The sequence below is a fragment of the Trichoderma breve genome, chromosome 2 (genome assembly GCF_028502605.1).
Source record: "Trichoderma breve strain T069 chromosome 2, whole genome shotgun sequence".
NCBI classification, from domain to species: domain Eukaryota; kingdom Fungi; phylum Ascomycota; class Sordariomycetes; order Hypocreales; family Hypocreaceae; genus Trichoderma; species Trichoderma breve.
In genome coordinates this window covers 1,086,716-1,099,796 of record NC_079233.1, presented here as the reverse complement: position 1 = coordinate 1,099,796, position 13,081 = coordinate 1,086,716, and the positions used below count along the sequence as shown (strand labels likewise).

The window sequence follows — 13,081 nt, the reverse complement described above, 5'->3', positions numbered from 1 at the left end:
CTTCTCCGTATAGCTCCCACATAGCTTTCCATCTCTGCTTCTCCAGACCTTTTTCTACACAACACATCGTCATCGCCATCAACAATTCAAAAGAACAATGGCTGCTCCCAACTCCGCCGCCGTCTTTGGCTCGACCGGCCTCGTAGGCTCCTTCATCCTCTCCAACCTCCTCGCAACCGGCCCCTTCAGGCCCGTCCACACCGTCGGCCGCCGCGCCCCAAAAGCTGAATCGCCCAACCTCAACTCCATCATCGACGCCGACGTCAACAAGTGGCCCGCCGCCCTGACGGCCATCTCGCCCGCTCCCCACGTCGCCTTCTCCGCCATCGGCACGACCCGCGCGGCCGCCGGCGGCATCGAGAACCAGTGGAAGATTGACCACGACCTCAACGTCGAGGTGGCCCGCGCCGCCAAGCAGGCGGGCGTCAAGACCTTTGTCTTCATCTCCAGCGTCGGGTCCGACGGCATCCTGGCGTCCACGTCGCCCTACAGCAAGATGAAGAAGGGCGTCGAGACCACGGTCAAGGAGCTCGAGTTTGACCACGGCATCATCGTGCGCCCCGGGCTCATCATGGGCGAGCGCGAGCAGAAGCGTCTTATGGAGGGACTTGCCATGACGTTTGCGCGCGGGCTGGGGTTTCTCGGATTAAAGGACAGCTTTGCACAGGATGCTGAGGTGATTGCGCGGGCGGCCATCCGGGCCACGCAGCTGGCCGACGAGGGCAAGGCGCCCAGCAAGTTCTGGATCCTCGGCCAGAGCGACATCATCAGGCTTGGCCGGACCGAGTGGGAGGCCAGTAAGGAGGAGGCTAAGGAGGAAGCTCAATGAACGGCGAGACTGTTTTTTCCGACATATCACGGAAAGCTGCATTGTTTTGCGGCATCTATTAAAGAATCAATACCCACCCGCTCTCTCTTTTTTTCCCTCTCTTCATTTTCCTTTGACGCTCTTTAACACGCAGAGTTTCGTCTGAACTCGCTGGCAGAGAGCCATTGTTAGGCTCAAAATTGTCGGAATTGGAATTGCAATACCCCAGTGCTCAGATCAATTGTGCATTTGTTAGGAACAGGGGAACAGAATGATACACACAATGTGATGATGGCAGATTAATAATTTGCAAGGCAGGCGTTTGACGCCCCGGAATTGCTGGGGCCATTGGTCAGCAACAGACATACGGCTTACATGTAGTTTTGAAATTGCATTCAAATGATACCTCCAACCCATCTCTTGAAAACGAGTCCTCTAAACCCTCTTATCTTGCTATTGATGAATTCATGATCCCCCCTTCAAACATTAAAAAGAGTCATCAATCACAACTTCTCTTCCAGCAACACTGTTTTGAATCCTACAACGATAGAAAACCCGCTTACCCGTGTCCGGACTTGCCCCGCGGCCGAAGCCCGAGCTGGAAGCTAGACCCAGCGCCGCAGAAGGCATAGAAGATAGAAGAAGAAGGAAAAAAAAGTGCCGTTCCTTTGGCTTCTGCCCCGCCAATCTTAGGCCCGCACGCGATCTCTCTCTGTCTCCAGGCAATCCCGCGCGGCTGATAAGGCATAATTACGGAAGCCCCCTCCAAAAAGGTCCAGCTATCAATTTAAAGAGTCATATACCAAGTTTCTTTCTCTTCAAGATTTAGATCGCTTTCATTCCGTTGGGTCTGAGCATATAAGAAGAGGTTATTAAAGTCTCTGGGAGGGTGGTTTTAAGGAAATTCCGTCTCCGCGAGCTGCCGGCGCATTCATCATCTCCGTCTTCAACCATTTGACTCATCCGCTCTCAACTCAACTCAACTCATCACAAACTCACTCACTCAACGTCAACCATCATCACCATGTCGTCCCGCCCCGACATCGTCGGCCCTCAAGCCGGCCCCGAATCTCCCTACCCTTACAAAATGGAAGGCAAAGTCATTTCCGGCTTCGGCCGCGGCTCCAAAGAGGTAAATATGCTTCAAAACTCACTCAACCTCCGCCCATCAATCTCACACAAACTTCACAGCTCGGCATCCCAACCGCCAACCTCCCCGTCGACGACACTCTCACCCCCTGGATCGCAAACATCCCCTCGGGCGTCTACTTCGGCTACGCCTCCCTCGCCCTCCCAGACTCCCACCCGGACCAGCCCGCCTCTGCCTCTTCCGGCGCATTCACCGTCTTCCCCATGGTCATGTCCATCGGGTACAACCCGTTCTACAAGAACACCGTGCGCAGCGCAGAGGTGCACATCCTGCATAAATTCGGGCGCGATTTCTACGATGCCCACATGCGTCTTCTGATTCTGGGTTTTATTCGCGAGGAGAAGGATTATAAGAGCCTGGAGGCGCTGATTGATGATATTAACTTTGATTGCGAGGTTGCGAAGAAGAGTCTTAGTAGGGAGGGGTGGGCGTGGGATAAGGGGAGCAAGGAGGATGCGGAGTGGTTTGTCAAGCCTTTATAGATGATGTTTTTGTTTTTTTAATTTGTTTCAATTTTGTTGGACTTTTGGTTTTGCGTGGCAAGGACAAGATGGCTGTTTTATATTACCCCAGGTGGGAGGGGGAGGATACAAGGTTGGGATGGGCATCACCATAGACATGGAGGAGAGAGAGAAAAGCACCGCAAATATTCTTGGATAATAGAAAAAAAACAAAGCCAATAGCATCATACCGGCCAAAATTCACAAATCCCCCTCTTGGCCAGTTCACACTTATATACTAAATGTACGTAGATTTGAGAATGTGTGTAGGTAAGGTATGCGTTGTTATGTGTTTTGTGTCTGTATGTGTGTTTGCGCACGCGGGTATCATCCAAGTAATCCCCTCTTTTGTCATTAAAAGTTTCATGTCATAGCGAATCCAAAAAAACAAAAGTACCCAAGCCAGAAATCATACCCGTCACGAGATGCCCCGTGCCTTTCATGAATAACAGCAGAAAAGAAGAAACGCAGTCCTATATCTAGCCCATAGCCCACCGATTTTTTTTAAGGGGTAAGCCGTATAATGCATTACCTCACCCTAGCCCATGGCAAAACGTTGAAAGAGAAAAGCAAGAATTGAAAAAAAACTGCCAACACCTTATATGCATAAAAGGTTAACGTATAGAGAGTGTGCCCACTAGGGGCGACGATGAGCGTCATACAGCGAGCTGATGTGGCTCTTGGTTGGGGTGATATCGTGGCAAGAACTATAACTCATTAGCATACTAACACCACTGGACATCAGGATGGAGGAAGCCAGAACTCACATTAATGATAATCATCATGGGAATGTCAAAGACGTCCCGCTTAATCGTCCAACAGTACGTACAGTCCACTTTCCCGTCCTTTTCAATGCGGGAAATGCCGTGCTCGCTGTCAATCATAGTGACGCGACTGCTCAGGATGCCCGTCCTCGGGTGTTTCTGAGGCCCCAGCATTTCCTTCGCCTCCAGCATCTCCTGAGTGCGATACTTCATCAGCCGGCCGCTACGCTGCACCTTGCCTCGACTATCTTCAAAGGCAAGCTGGGCAAAGTCGCGATAAAATTCGACAAGACTGTCGTCATCAAGCAGCTCGCCCAAGAAAACCGGTTGTGGCCGTCCGTTGTTGTTGTTGCTGTTGTTACTGTTGTTGCTGGTCTGCATCGGTTGGTTCTTGGCAGGCGTCACTTGGCCAGATGAAGCTAAGCTGTCACCATCATCCGTGCCCTCGTCTGAGGATCGAGTATAGATGTTGCGGTTAGGCGCCTTGCCCAAGAGCACGTCCTTGGGCCAACCCGTCAACGCCGCAAACTCCTTGTTTACAGCAGCCACCTCCCCGGAGCGTCGGCATACAATGGTCGGCGCGCAGCAGTGCTGCAGAAAGTCGTCAAACTCGACAAGAGTCCGCTGGAAGCATTTTTCCATAAAGATGAGATCTTCGCGCGTCAGGTCCTTGGTGCAGGAGATGAACGACGGTCGAATTTCTCCCAGCGACTGCGCAATCTTCCACAGCTTACTCAGTGGCAGTCTGTTGCGTAGGACAGATATCATGTTGTGGAATCCAGCGACATAGGGATAGGGCTCTTTGACGCTTGCGTAGATGGATGCAGAGTCCCGCTGCCTCTTGCCGAGAATCGACTGTACCATTTTGTCCTGCTTCGGTTTGAGGCGAGAAGCCCCGGCCATGTTTGGCAAGCCAGGGAATCCCCCTGCCGCCGGGTTCGGGGAACCATCCATGATGGCCTGCGGACTGGCAGTTGCGTCGGTGCTGGGACTGGCCAAGCTGTTGGGCCCGGCGGCAATGGCAAATGCGTGGGGGAGGCCGTGTTGAAGATTGCCTTGGGTATATATATTTGAGCCGCCGAGATCCATGCCGGCATAGTCGCCCACCATGGCGGCGTCATACGATCCGCTTCCGTTGCCAAACATGGCTGCATAACTCGCCTCAGTCTTTGGAGTTTGCGAGATGGAGTTTTCTCGAGGAGGAGTCTCGGCTCCAAGGCCCATCTTGTTAAGAATGCCAAACTCCCATCCGGCATATTGACTGCCAAAATTCAGGCCTTCGAGATCAAAGTTGTAGAGCGCTGGGTTGCTGGGGTCGAACAGAGCATTAAAGTCCATGGTGTTTCCTTGGAGCATGCCGCCCATATGAGCTTGGCCTGCCGCGGAGGCACTGTGGAAAGATGGCGAGATGGGTGATGCCTGCGGGTTGAGGTGGATGGCTTCAGGGATGGCTACCGGCGGCTGGCTGACGTTGGGATAGACTGGGAACGTGGCACTGCCTTGCGATAGAAAGCCGTCACCCGTAGCTGCGCCAAGAACGTTGTCGGAGTGAATCGAATCATGGCGCTGTCCGTTGGCCTTTGCAGAAGGAGGAGGGCTGAAGTTGGGGCCGAGGACGGGTCGAAGGGCTTCCGGAGGGGCATCATGCAGATATTTGGCCTTTTTGCGCACGCCATCCTGGCAAGCATCGGCAAGACCACGTTTGATGCACCGCTTACACGGTCTCTCATCCCCTATAATCAAATATTAGTCACAGCTAGCAAAGCACACGATGATGAAAGCTAAACACGGCCAAGCAAAGAAATGACCAGTTCAATTGGATATCCGAGGAATTGGTTTGGCAGAGGGGGCTGCTTGGGAAAGGGAGAGGGAAAAGGGAGGGCTCGTTCTCCCGAGAAAGACGCACCGCATGTCAGATGTGCCCTTTGGCAAGCAAAGCATGCTCTCCTTGCTTTTTTCCGCCTCGGTCTCAAAGGATCCTTAGGATCATACTTCTTCTTGTCGTCGTAAGAACCATTGGCCGCCATTGGATCGGCCATTCTCTCGTCTTCGTCTTTCAGCAGAGTCTCCGAGTCTTCCTCGTTCTCGGATACGGGATCTGAGACGTCTGCCCCGTTATCTGACATGTCTTGGGGCATTTTGGCTGGTCTTTATAGAATAACAAAGCCCCTCCTTGGCGCATACACAGCAGAGCAGGCAATCCGTTTTGCTCTTTGCGAATCAGGGCGGCGATCGGGCTCCGTTCCCCAGAAGTCTCGTCTCCCCCAAATCCATCCAACTCTTGCGCTGATCAACCACACCAACGCACGGCTTTCGTGGCACGAGCGAGCAAGGGCCTGATAGTTACACGGCTGTGACTTTCTTTGGGGATGTGCGATTAAAACAAGAGCGATCCACAGTGGCTTGAAGCGCGCCAGGGATATATGCAGCTGGCAAGACCCAAGGTGGACGAATGACAGGGAGCCGAGCCAAACCGGGCTGGACTGAGCCGAGCTGAGCAGAGGGCAGAAGCACAAGTGGAAGCAGGAGCAGGAGCAGAAGCAGAGCCTCAAGGCTGCTCGTGCTTGTATGCGGGCGGTATGTATGAGACAGTGTTGCGCTGACCGGTCGCGGGAGGGACGATCCGTGTGGGCTCCCGGCAGTTGATCGGACGGGAGGCCGAAAGCGACAGGCAGGGCCAAATAGGTCGGGGTTGGCCAAGTTCGTATTCTCACAGCGGTCGAAGGCCAATGGGCTTCTGTGATTCGTGAAGCACGCAGGAGGGCGTCTGGTCGTGTGACAAGGCGGCAGAATCAATAGAGCGGCGGCGCCGGTGGCATGGAGGCCAGTGAATTCCAGCGCGGAAGCGCAGCCGGGCAGGATCTGTCCTCTCTCGGATAACGGGGGTGTGTGATCGATCGGCCCAGGTTCGAGAGACAAGATGTAACGCCGCGTCTGCGCAGAGGGCGGACGAAGGATAATGGGAGTGAGAGGAGAGGAGAGGGGGGGGGTCGGTTCCCAAGGGAGAAGTGCGAGATTGGAGAGAGAGAGCGCGCGAAGAGATTTTGAAGTAGCTACCCGTTACCCATACGCTTGGCCGCGCCCACCATTGGATTGGGGGTTGAATGATGCGCAGACCAGGAGCAGAGCAGGCGGGAGGCGACACGGCGCTGTGAGGATCGGGCCCGAGGATCGCAAGCTGAAGTTGAGGGCGCGCAGCAACGAGGCATGCGAGCAGCAGCGGCTCGGCTGGGATGACGCTGAGCCGGAGCGATGGCGGCGATGACGGCAAAGGACCCGTTTGCGCCTGTGCGGCTTGGCCCCTTTCCGCTGGCAGCGATGCAATGCGGCTGCTGGCCACGGCAACCGGACGGTCAGGTTGGAAAAAATCAAGGCCCAGCAAGAAGGAAAAAGACAAAAGGAAACAAAAGAAGCTGAGGCGCAAAGAGGGAGGAGAGTCAGAAGTGCCGACGTTGCTTAGTCGTCGAGTTAAGCTACCGTCAGAATTTCGAGCGAGGTTCGTCCACGGGCATCGGTCATGCATTTCGCAATTGCAGCGGGCGATGGTGGGTGCAGCGCGTTGTCTGTGGGCGCTGGAGCCCGCTGGAGAGCACCGCTGAAAGTGCCGCTGGGGGGCGGGCTGGTGCTGGGCTGGTGCTGGGCTGGTGCTAGCACTGCTAGTGGGCTGGACCGCTGGGGATCCCCCGTAACGCTGTGCAGGACTGCGGGGTTTTTGCTCCAGGCCTTGACCCGAACTGGGCCGGTGGCGGCGGCGCTTGGGGCTGTTTGGGAATCAGCTGGACGCTGAGTGGCCACGGCCCAATGGTACATGCACAGTTGGCCGCGAGTTGGTAGCTGGTACTTGGGCGCAGCCGCATGCACGGGGCGAGCGAGGACGAACCAGGTACGAGCACACCTAATGGATCAATGGATCAAATGGACTGGACGGCTTATGCCGAATCAACTGGACAATCTTGACTAATGGAGTAATTCGTCCAGTGTGCTAGGCTGCATGTTTGCTTTGGGCCAATTACAATTGAGGCGAGTCCCCCAACAACATTAACCCATTCAGGTTCAATCAATAGCAGCACAGCAACTTGAATGCAAGTTTGAGGCGTTGGGAGTGTCGCGTGTGTCCGTCCTTTTGATTACAGGCGCTCGTACAGCATCAGCCTGCAGGTCAATTCACTAGATTGCGGCAGTGATTTGCCAAGAGGGGCCCGGCTTCCATGGAGGCTGGACCGGGTTGCGATCCTTCAAAGCTCAAAGCTGGTTCTTCACCTCCATCCACTCACTGCATCTTTTACCCACAGCTCCTCACCGGTGAGGGTCTTGCAAGTGCCAACATCTCCAGCACGACGATCCCTCAAACAAGCAGCATCCCAGTTGAAAAACTTCGTCTGTACATGCCGTCTACTCTGCCCAGCCTCACAAATCTCACAGACGGCCAAGGTATTCCCCTAGTCCCTCTAGTCCCAACCGCGGCCGCCATTCTGGGGTTCGCCGGTGGGTGCGGCTAACTTGAGCGGCACCAATCCAGAAGCTCCAAAGCCCAGGGGGTGCCATTATTTGCTTTTTGGGCTTGCGAATGCAGGTTCGCTGCATGTGTCAAGCCGGGGGACGGGAGAAATTTTCAGTTCAGGTTGTTTTTTCATGAATGGGAAAAAACTCTGCCCAACAAAGATGCAGGTCTTGTGTGATGAATACAACGGCTCCTAACAAAGATGGAGGGAAAAGATGTTGGCACTTACAAGGGAACAAAGTCAATACAAGACACAACACGGCTATAGAAATAGTCTGGAATAATACACGTACCCACAAAAAAGATGTAAAAAGAAAAACAAGGAAAAGAAAAAAATTGGCTTCTTGAGCTTCTACGGCTAACACGAAAAATCTCGGAACCCCCTCCCCATGCTCGATCAGCGATAACCGAGTTCCCGAGGGACGCCGCTCCGAGTTCCTCAACAAGTACTGTATGCCCATCCAAGCACGCTCGATGAACCAAACCAACCCCCTGAACATTGTGTGTGTCAATGCAAATGCAGCTGTAAATTGTATACGAAGGTAGCTTGCCCCCTATTGAGGAGTCGTGCAGGCGGTTGAGCATTTTTGGAAAACAATGACCAACCGCCCTGCCTACTCATTGTTGTAAAACATGCATGACCTTGTTACTCGACGGCTGCTCATTGTCTGCCCCCAAAATGACATGGGACTTTGCCCCCAAGTCCATCTCATCTACGAGTATACGCTGTCCACATTGTCTCAAACACAGCATAAACTCTCCAGTCTCTCACATGGATAATCCATGTTCCCCTTACATGCAGTCTCACATGCCACGGCATGCCACCGCTCCATGAAGTCAATTGCATGGACTGGACGTTTTGTACTGCGTAATCCGCAGGCCCGTATCACCCGCATCTAGGCCAGGCTGTAGAGTTGCTGCAACCCACCCCCAAAAGGCAAAGACTCGAATGGAGAAAAAAAAAAAAGAAAAAGCCCTGTTTCTGCCCTTGCGCATCACAGCAACTTCTCTATTGGTTCTTGGAGCTCAGCTCCGCATCCTGCCGTGCCATGGACTCAACTGTCAAATCAGGGACGGCAGAAACTGGGACTGTAAATCTACCAAACCTCGGCGAGCGTCACTCACTACCTAGGTAATATCAAGTATAGTATGGATGTATTTAGTTCCTTGCCCAGCTTGAATCCTTCATGTCTCCTAGCTCATCACGAGTTGTCTCTTCCATGAACGGTAAAATCCCAAGTTGCCCCCTCCTCTCAACTTTAAACGCCGCCTTCATGTATCCCAACAAGCCATCCGTGGCTTGGCTACCCATTCTCCGCAAGCCACACAACCCAAGGCCACCACACAGCTTCACGAAATGGCTTCTCTCTCTGGCCTTGGCAAGTCTCGTCCTTGCTCTCCATAGTAATCCCCCTTGCGTCCTAGTTGACGCGTGCTCTTTCTTGCTTTTACGCCCAGAGACGCTCTCATGCAGACGCCCGTGACTCACATTCAATCCCTGTCCACAAGAGGCAACTCTTCTTACTCGATTGGTCATTCATCCCCTTATCGGTGTGATATAATCCAATTTCTTCTCTCTTATTAGTATCATAGTCTATAAGTCATATCCGTCATGTCGCTCATCCCATGCTACAGCCTCGGGGTCTAGCCGAGACGTGGTGTCTTATCCGATAGTCCATAGTCCGAAAGAAATCCATCACATCTTGTCTCTTTTCTCTTTTCTCCTTCTCTCTTTCTTGACTTTTCCTTTACGCCCTAAAACAAAACGTATTATCCCAAAATGCCCTGATATTAATTAGTATTGCACTCCCACACAGGTACGATTACAGTGCATCGTACACCTCCCCCCTTGTCTTTTGTCCTCCCCCTCTTCAAGCCACTTCTAAAAGCCAGAGGTAGAGCAAGCAGCCGCCTCCTAATTCTTGGCAAATCTGCTCTTGCTCCTAATCTTCTTGCCGTATTTAAAGAAAAGGTAGGGGAACGGCATCATGGCCACGGTTAGGAACGCCAATAGCGACGACGCCCACTGGAATCCGAGCTTGTTATACATTTGTGTACCAAACAGGGGGAACACAGCTGCAGGACCATCAAAAGTTAGCATCACATCACGCCACGGCTTCATACAAAGCATGACAGATCATTGACTTGGCATACCTGCGAATGAACAGCGCACAAATGCGTTGGCGGCGAGGGCACTGGCGGCATACATGGGATAGGCGTCGACCTGAATACACATCCGTCAGTCAGTACGTGTTGCTGAAATTAACCCAACATGAGTCAGGCATCCTACGGAATTTTGAAAACTTACCAAAAACGTAAAGACGCTGGTGAATACAAGGAGGTTGCTGCAAAAGGAAAATCCAGAGTCAGCCACCGAATCAAAGATCCAATGAGGATGTTTACTTTCCAAACCGAAACAGGTCATGCTCTGCTCCTCCCACTGAGAGCAAAACGTGAAACCGGCTGAGGAGGGGCAGAAGAGTAAGGGAGGGCTGGAGGGAGGGGGGAGAGGAAGAAGGAGGGTGGTATCAAAGAAACAAGGATCCCACTATTTGCAACGCTGCGTCACCGTGGCTCAAAGATAGACTCACCCCAATCCAAAGATGGCCGATCCAATGATGGGCACGATCCAGGGCACCGACGAGTACGTCGTCCACCCAAACATGAAGATGCCAATGGGCACCAGGACGGACCCCACGATGGCCGACGGCAGCCGAAACTCGGGCTCGCTGCCGCCGGCAACGCCAGTCTCCTGCTCCAGCTTGGCCATGAGCCTGGCGCGGATGCGGAACCACACCGGGTCCGTCAGCATGCCGAGCACCATGCCCACGCCGATGCCCACGAAAGTCAGGCCAATCTGCCACAGGTTGAAGCCGTGGTTCGTCGCGAAGACGAGCGGGAACGCGCCGAAGAAGAGGTAGAGGATGCCCAGCAGAATGGCGGTGAAGATGCACAGGCTGAGGCACATGGGCTCGAAGATGAGCAGCTGAAAGGGCCGCTGCAAGGAGGTGCCCACGGCCTGGACTACAGTCTTTTGCGTCTTTTCCGAGGGGGCCAACCACCGGTCGTCGCCGGTGTCCTTTCGCAACTTGCGAGCCTTATTTCTGAGCAATATCGGATCTATAAGCGACACGTCAAAACTCTCATGTCAGTCATTCAATGGTTTCTTCTGTACTTGTTAATAAGGGAGAGAGGATTATAGCTTACGGTACGTCTCCGGCACAAGGACAACGATGGCAACCCACATGACGCCAGCCCAGATGAGCAGGACATAGTAGGTCCACCTCCAATGCGTAAAGTAGTTGATGAAGCCTCCCAGTAGAGGTCCAAGGCTGGGTCCTACAAAGGGGGCAATGCTAAACACCGCCATGGGCAGCTGCAACTCGTGTCTCGCAAACAAATCGCCCACGGTGCCGCCAGACACGGTCAGAAAGGCGCTGCCCGCCAGGCCGTCGAAGAAGCGGACGACAACCATGGTGGCAATGTTCTTGGCCACGGCCGAGGGAATCAGCCAGATGAGATACATGGTCCATGATACCAGGTAGATGGGCCGGCGGCCGTAGAACTCGCTCAGAGGACTTAGAAGCATAGGCCCAATGGCGATGCCCAGGACGAACGTTGACAGGCCGAGGTCGGAAATCTCGCGCACATTGTGGAATTCGGCTTCCATTTGCGCGTAGGTTGAAGTGTATATCGAGCTGGCGCATGTCCTGTATTGCACAAGAGATTAACTCCATGTCAGCGATTGAACTCTTGTTGCTAGTAACCTAAACATAAATGTGCCGTAAGTGAGACAAATGCAACGGAAACAAGCGCCATAAGGTTTCACCAAGGCGTGTGTCCATCTCTTTGACCATGTCTCTCTTTTTTGCTGCTCTTGTCTCACACAATCCAAACAATGATATCAACCACATCAAAATCAAATAAAACATCGAGACTTACACTGTAAGACTCCCACACGCGCAAATAAGCACAATCAGCCACTTGCGCGCCTTGTTAAAGCTCCGAGGACACAACGGATCGTTATCCCCATCATCCCAGCCAACCTCGTACGGATCCGTCTGCGGCTGGCCAGCTTCTAACGCCTTATCGCCGCGCTGCTCGTCTGATACGCCGTAGCCGTTTTGCGACCGCGTGCGGTCCAGGTCCTCCCTCACCGAGCTCCCTGTCGACGGCGTCATCTCCAGCCGCAAGTCATCTGCGTCCTCCCCCAGGCTGGGGTTCTCGTAGGGCTTTTCGCCCTTTTCGCGGTCCGCCATGTCGGGCGACAGCGTCGATGCCGTGTCCCCGTCCGGTGTCGGTGCCGTCATTAGGTTAGCAACTCTGTGTCTCTCTATGTGTATCTCTCTCAACAGTCTCGGAGTGTGAGACTGTGGTGAAGCTGTGTAAAAGAGGATTCTGATGAGATAATGCTAGTGTGTTTGATGAGAGTTGAGCCAAGATGATGACCCAGTGGATCAACGCCCTTGTATATAGCAGATTCTGGCAATGGTGGCCAAGATGTGCTACGCAGGCATTATCAATCAGGAGGTGACGTGACGGTGAAGCATTATCAATGGAACCCCCCTCCAGAATACGCCCGAATCTGTACGAGTATCCCCGGCCAAGTAGTCGTCGATCGTTGGAATAAATCTCTTATCCGAAAACCCACTCGGAGTAAAGAAAGAGAGAAAAAGGAATGGGCAAAGCAACCCTACGACAACAGAATAGGACTCAATGTTACCAATCACCAGCCCCAGCCTTCGACGAAAAAGCTCTTAATCAGCCGTCGTCAATCGCCATCGTCAGTCAGTGGATCCCGCCCGGACGGTTTTACATAAAGGCGAAGAGCGAGAATCCAACAAGGTCAAACACCAAAAAGAGCGAAACGAGAGGTGCGGTCCGCTAACTGCCGGGCACACTCCAAATCAGGCTATGCATACGTCCGGTCCTTTTCTCCTCTCCCCGGCAGCTCTCGGCGGCAATACTTACCCCAGGAGGAAATTGATTTTTTTCCCTGGTTTTCTTGGCTTATGTTTCTTATTTGTCCAACTACCAGTGTTATTATGTACATGTACTGCAAGCTCTGATCCTACCTGGGTCTTTGTTCCTAGAGCTGGTAAACCCTTCTAATTCCCATGACCAACAAGCAAGAAACGCAAGCTCCCATCTCGGCGATTGGACGCCCTTCCTCACGTATTCAGATGTATTCAGAAAGCCCAAATTTTAATTCTTCCAGTGTACGAGTAAGGACAGGGTCTTTGTCCCATTGTTTCCCACGTGGAGACCAAGGCACCGGGGGGTTGATACTACAACTAATCCGGATGATACGAGAACGAACGGTGTGAGCTGCTTACATACCTAGCATTACGAATTAAT

At 53.1% G+C, this 13,081-nt stretch overlaps 5 protein-coding genes across 5 annotated transcripts; 2 read left to right on the top strand and 3 right to left on the bottom strand.

Moving 5' to 3' along the window:
* Positions 1-97: 97 nt before the first annotated feature.
* T069G_02595 (NAD(P)H-binding domain-containing protein) lies at positions 98-829 on the top strand (the record flags this gene model as incomplete). Its single annotated transcript, XM_056169805.1, has 1 exon — positions 98-829. The coding sequence occupies one exon, from the start codon at positions 98-100 to the stop codon at positions 827-829; it is 732 nt and encodes a 243-aa protein (XP_056030697.1).
* A 1,003-nt stretch (positions 830-1,832) lies between these two features.
* T069G_02594 (riboflavin kinase domain-containing protein) lies at positions 1,833-2,440 on the top strand (the record flags this gene model as incomplete). The annotated part of the gene is made up of 2 exons (XM_056169804.1): positions 1,833-1,940; positions 2,000-2,440. The coding sequence occupies 2 exons, from the start codon at positions 1,833-1,835 to the stop codon at positions 2,438-2,440; spliced, it is 549 nt and encodes a 182-aa protein (XP_056030696.1).
* Positions 2,441-3,114: 674 nt separating this feature from the next.
* Positions 3,115-5,360, bottom strand: T069G_02593 (uncharacterized protein; the record flags this gene model as incomplete). The annotated part of the gene is made up of 4 exons (XM_056169803.1): positions 3,115-3,165; positions 3,226-4,641; positions 4,693-4,955; positions 5,129-5,360. The coding sequence occupies 4 exons, from the start codon at positions 5,358-5,360 to the stop codon at positions 3,115-3,117; spliced, it is 1,962 nt and encodes a 653-aa protein (XP_056030695.1).
* A 572-nt stretch (positions 5,361-5,932) lies between these two features.
* T069G_02592 (uncharacterized protein) lies at positions 5,933-6,745 on the bottom strand (the record flags this gene model as incomplete). Its single annotated transcript, XM_056169802.1, has 1 exon — positions 5,933-6,745. One exon carries the CDS (start codon positions 6,743-6,745, stop codon positions 5,933-5,935), a length of 813 nt encoding a protein of 270 aa, XP_056030694.1.
* A 2,893-nt stretch (positions 6,746-9,638) lies between these two features.
* On the bottom strand, positions 9,639-11,982 carry T069G_02591 (major facilitator superfamily domain-containing protein; the record flags this gene model as incomplete). The annotated part of the gene is made up of 6 exons (XM_056169801.1): positions 9,639-9,799; positions 9,878-9,947; positions 10,032-10,068; positions 10,315-10,843; positions 10,931-11,433; positions 11,666-11,982. 6 exons carry the CDS (start codon positions 11,980-11,982, stop codon positions 9,639-9,641), a joined length of 1,617 nt encoding a protein of 538 aa, XP_056030693.1.
* Positions 11,983-13,081: the final 1,099 nt, after the last annotated feature.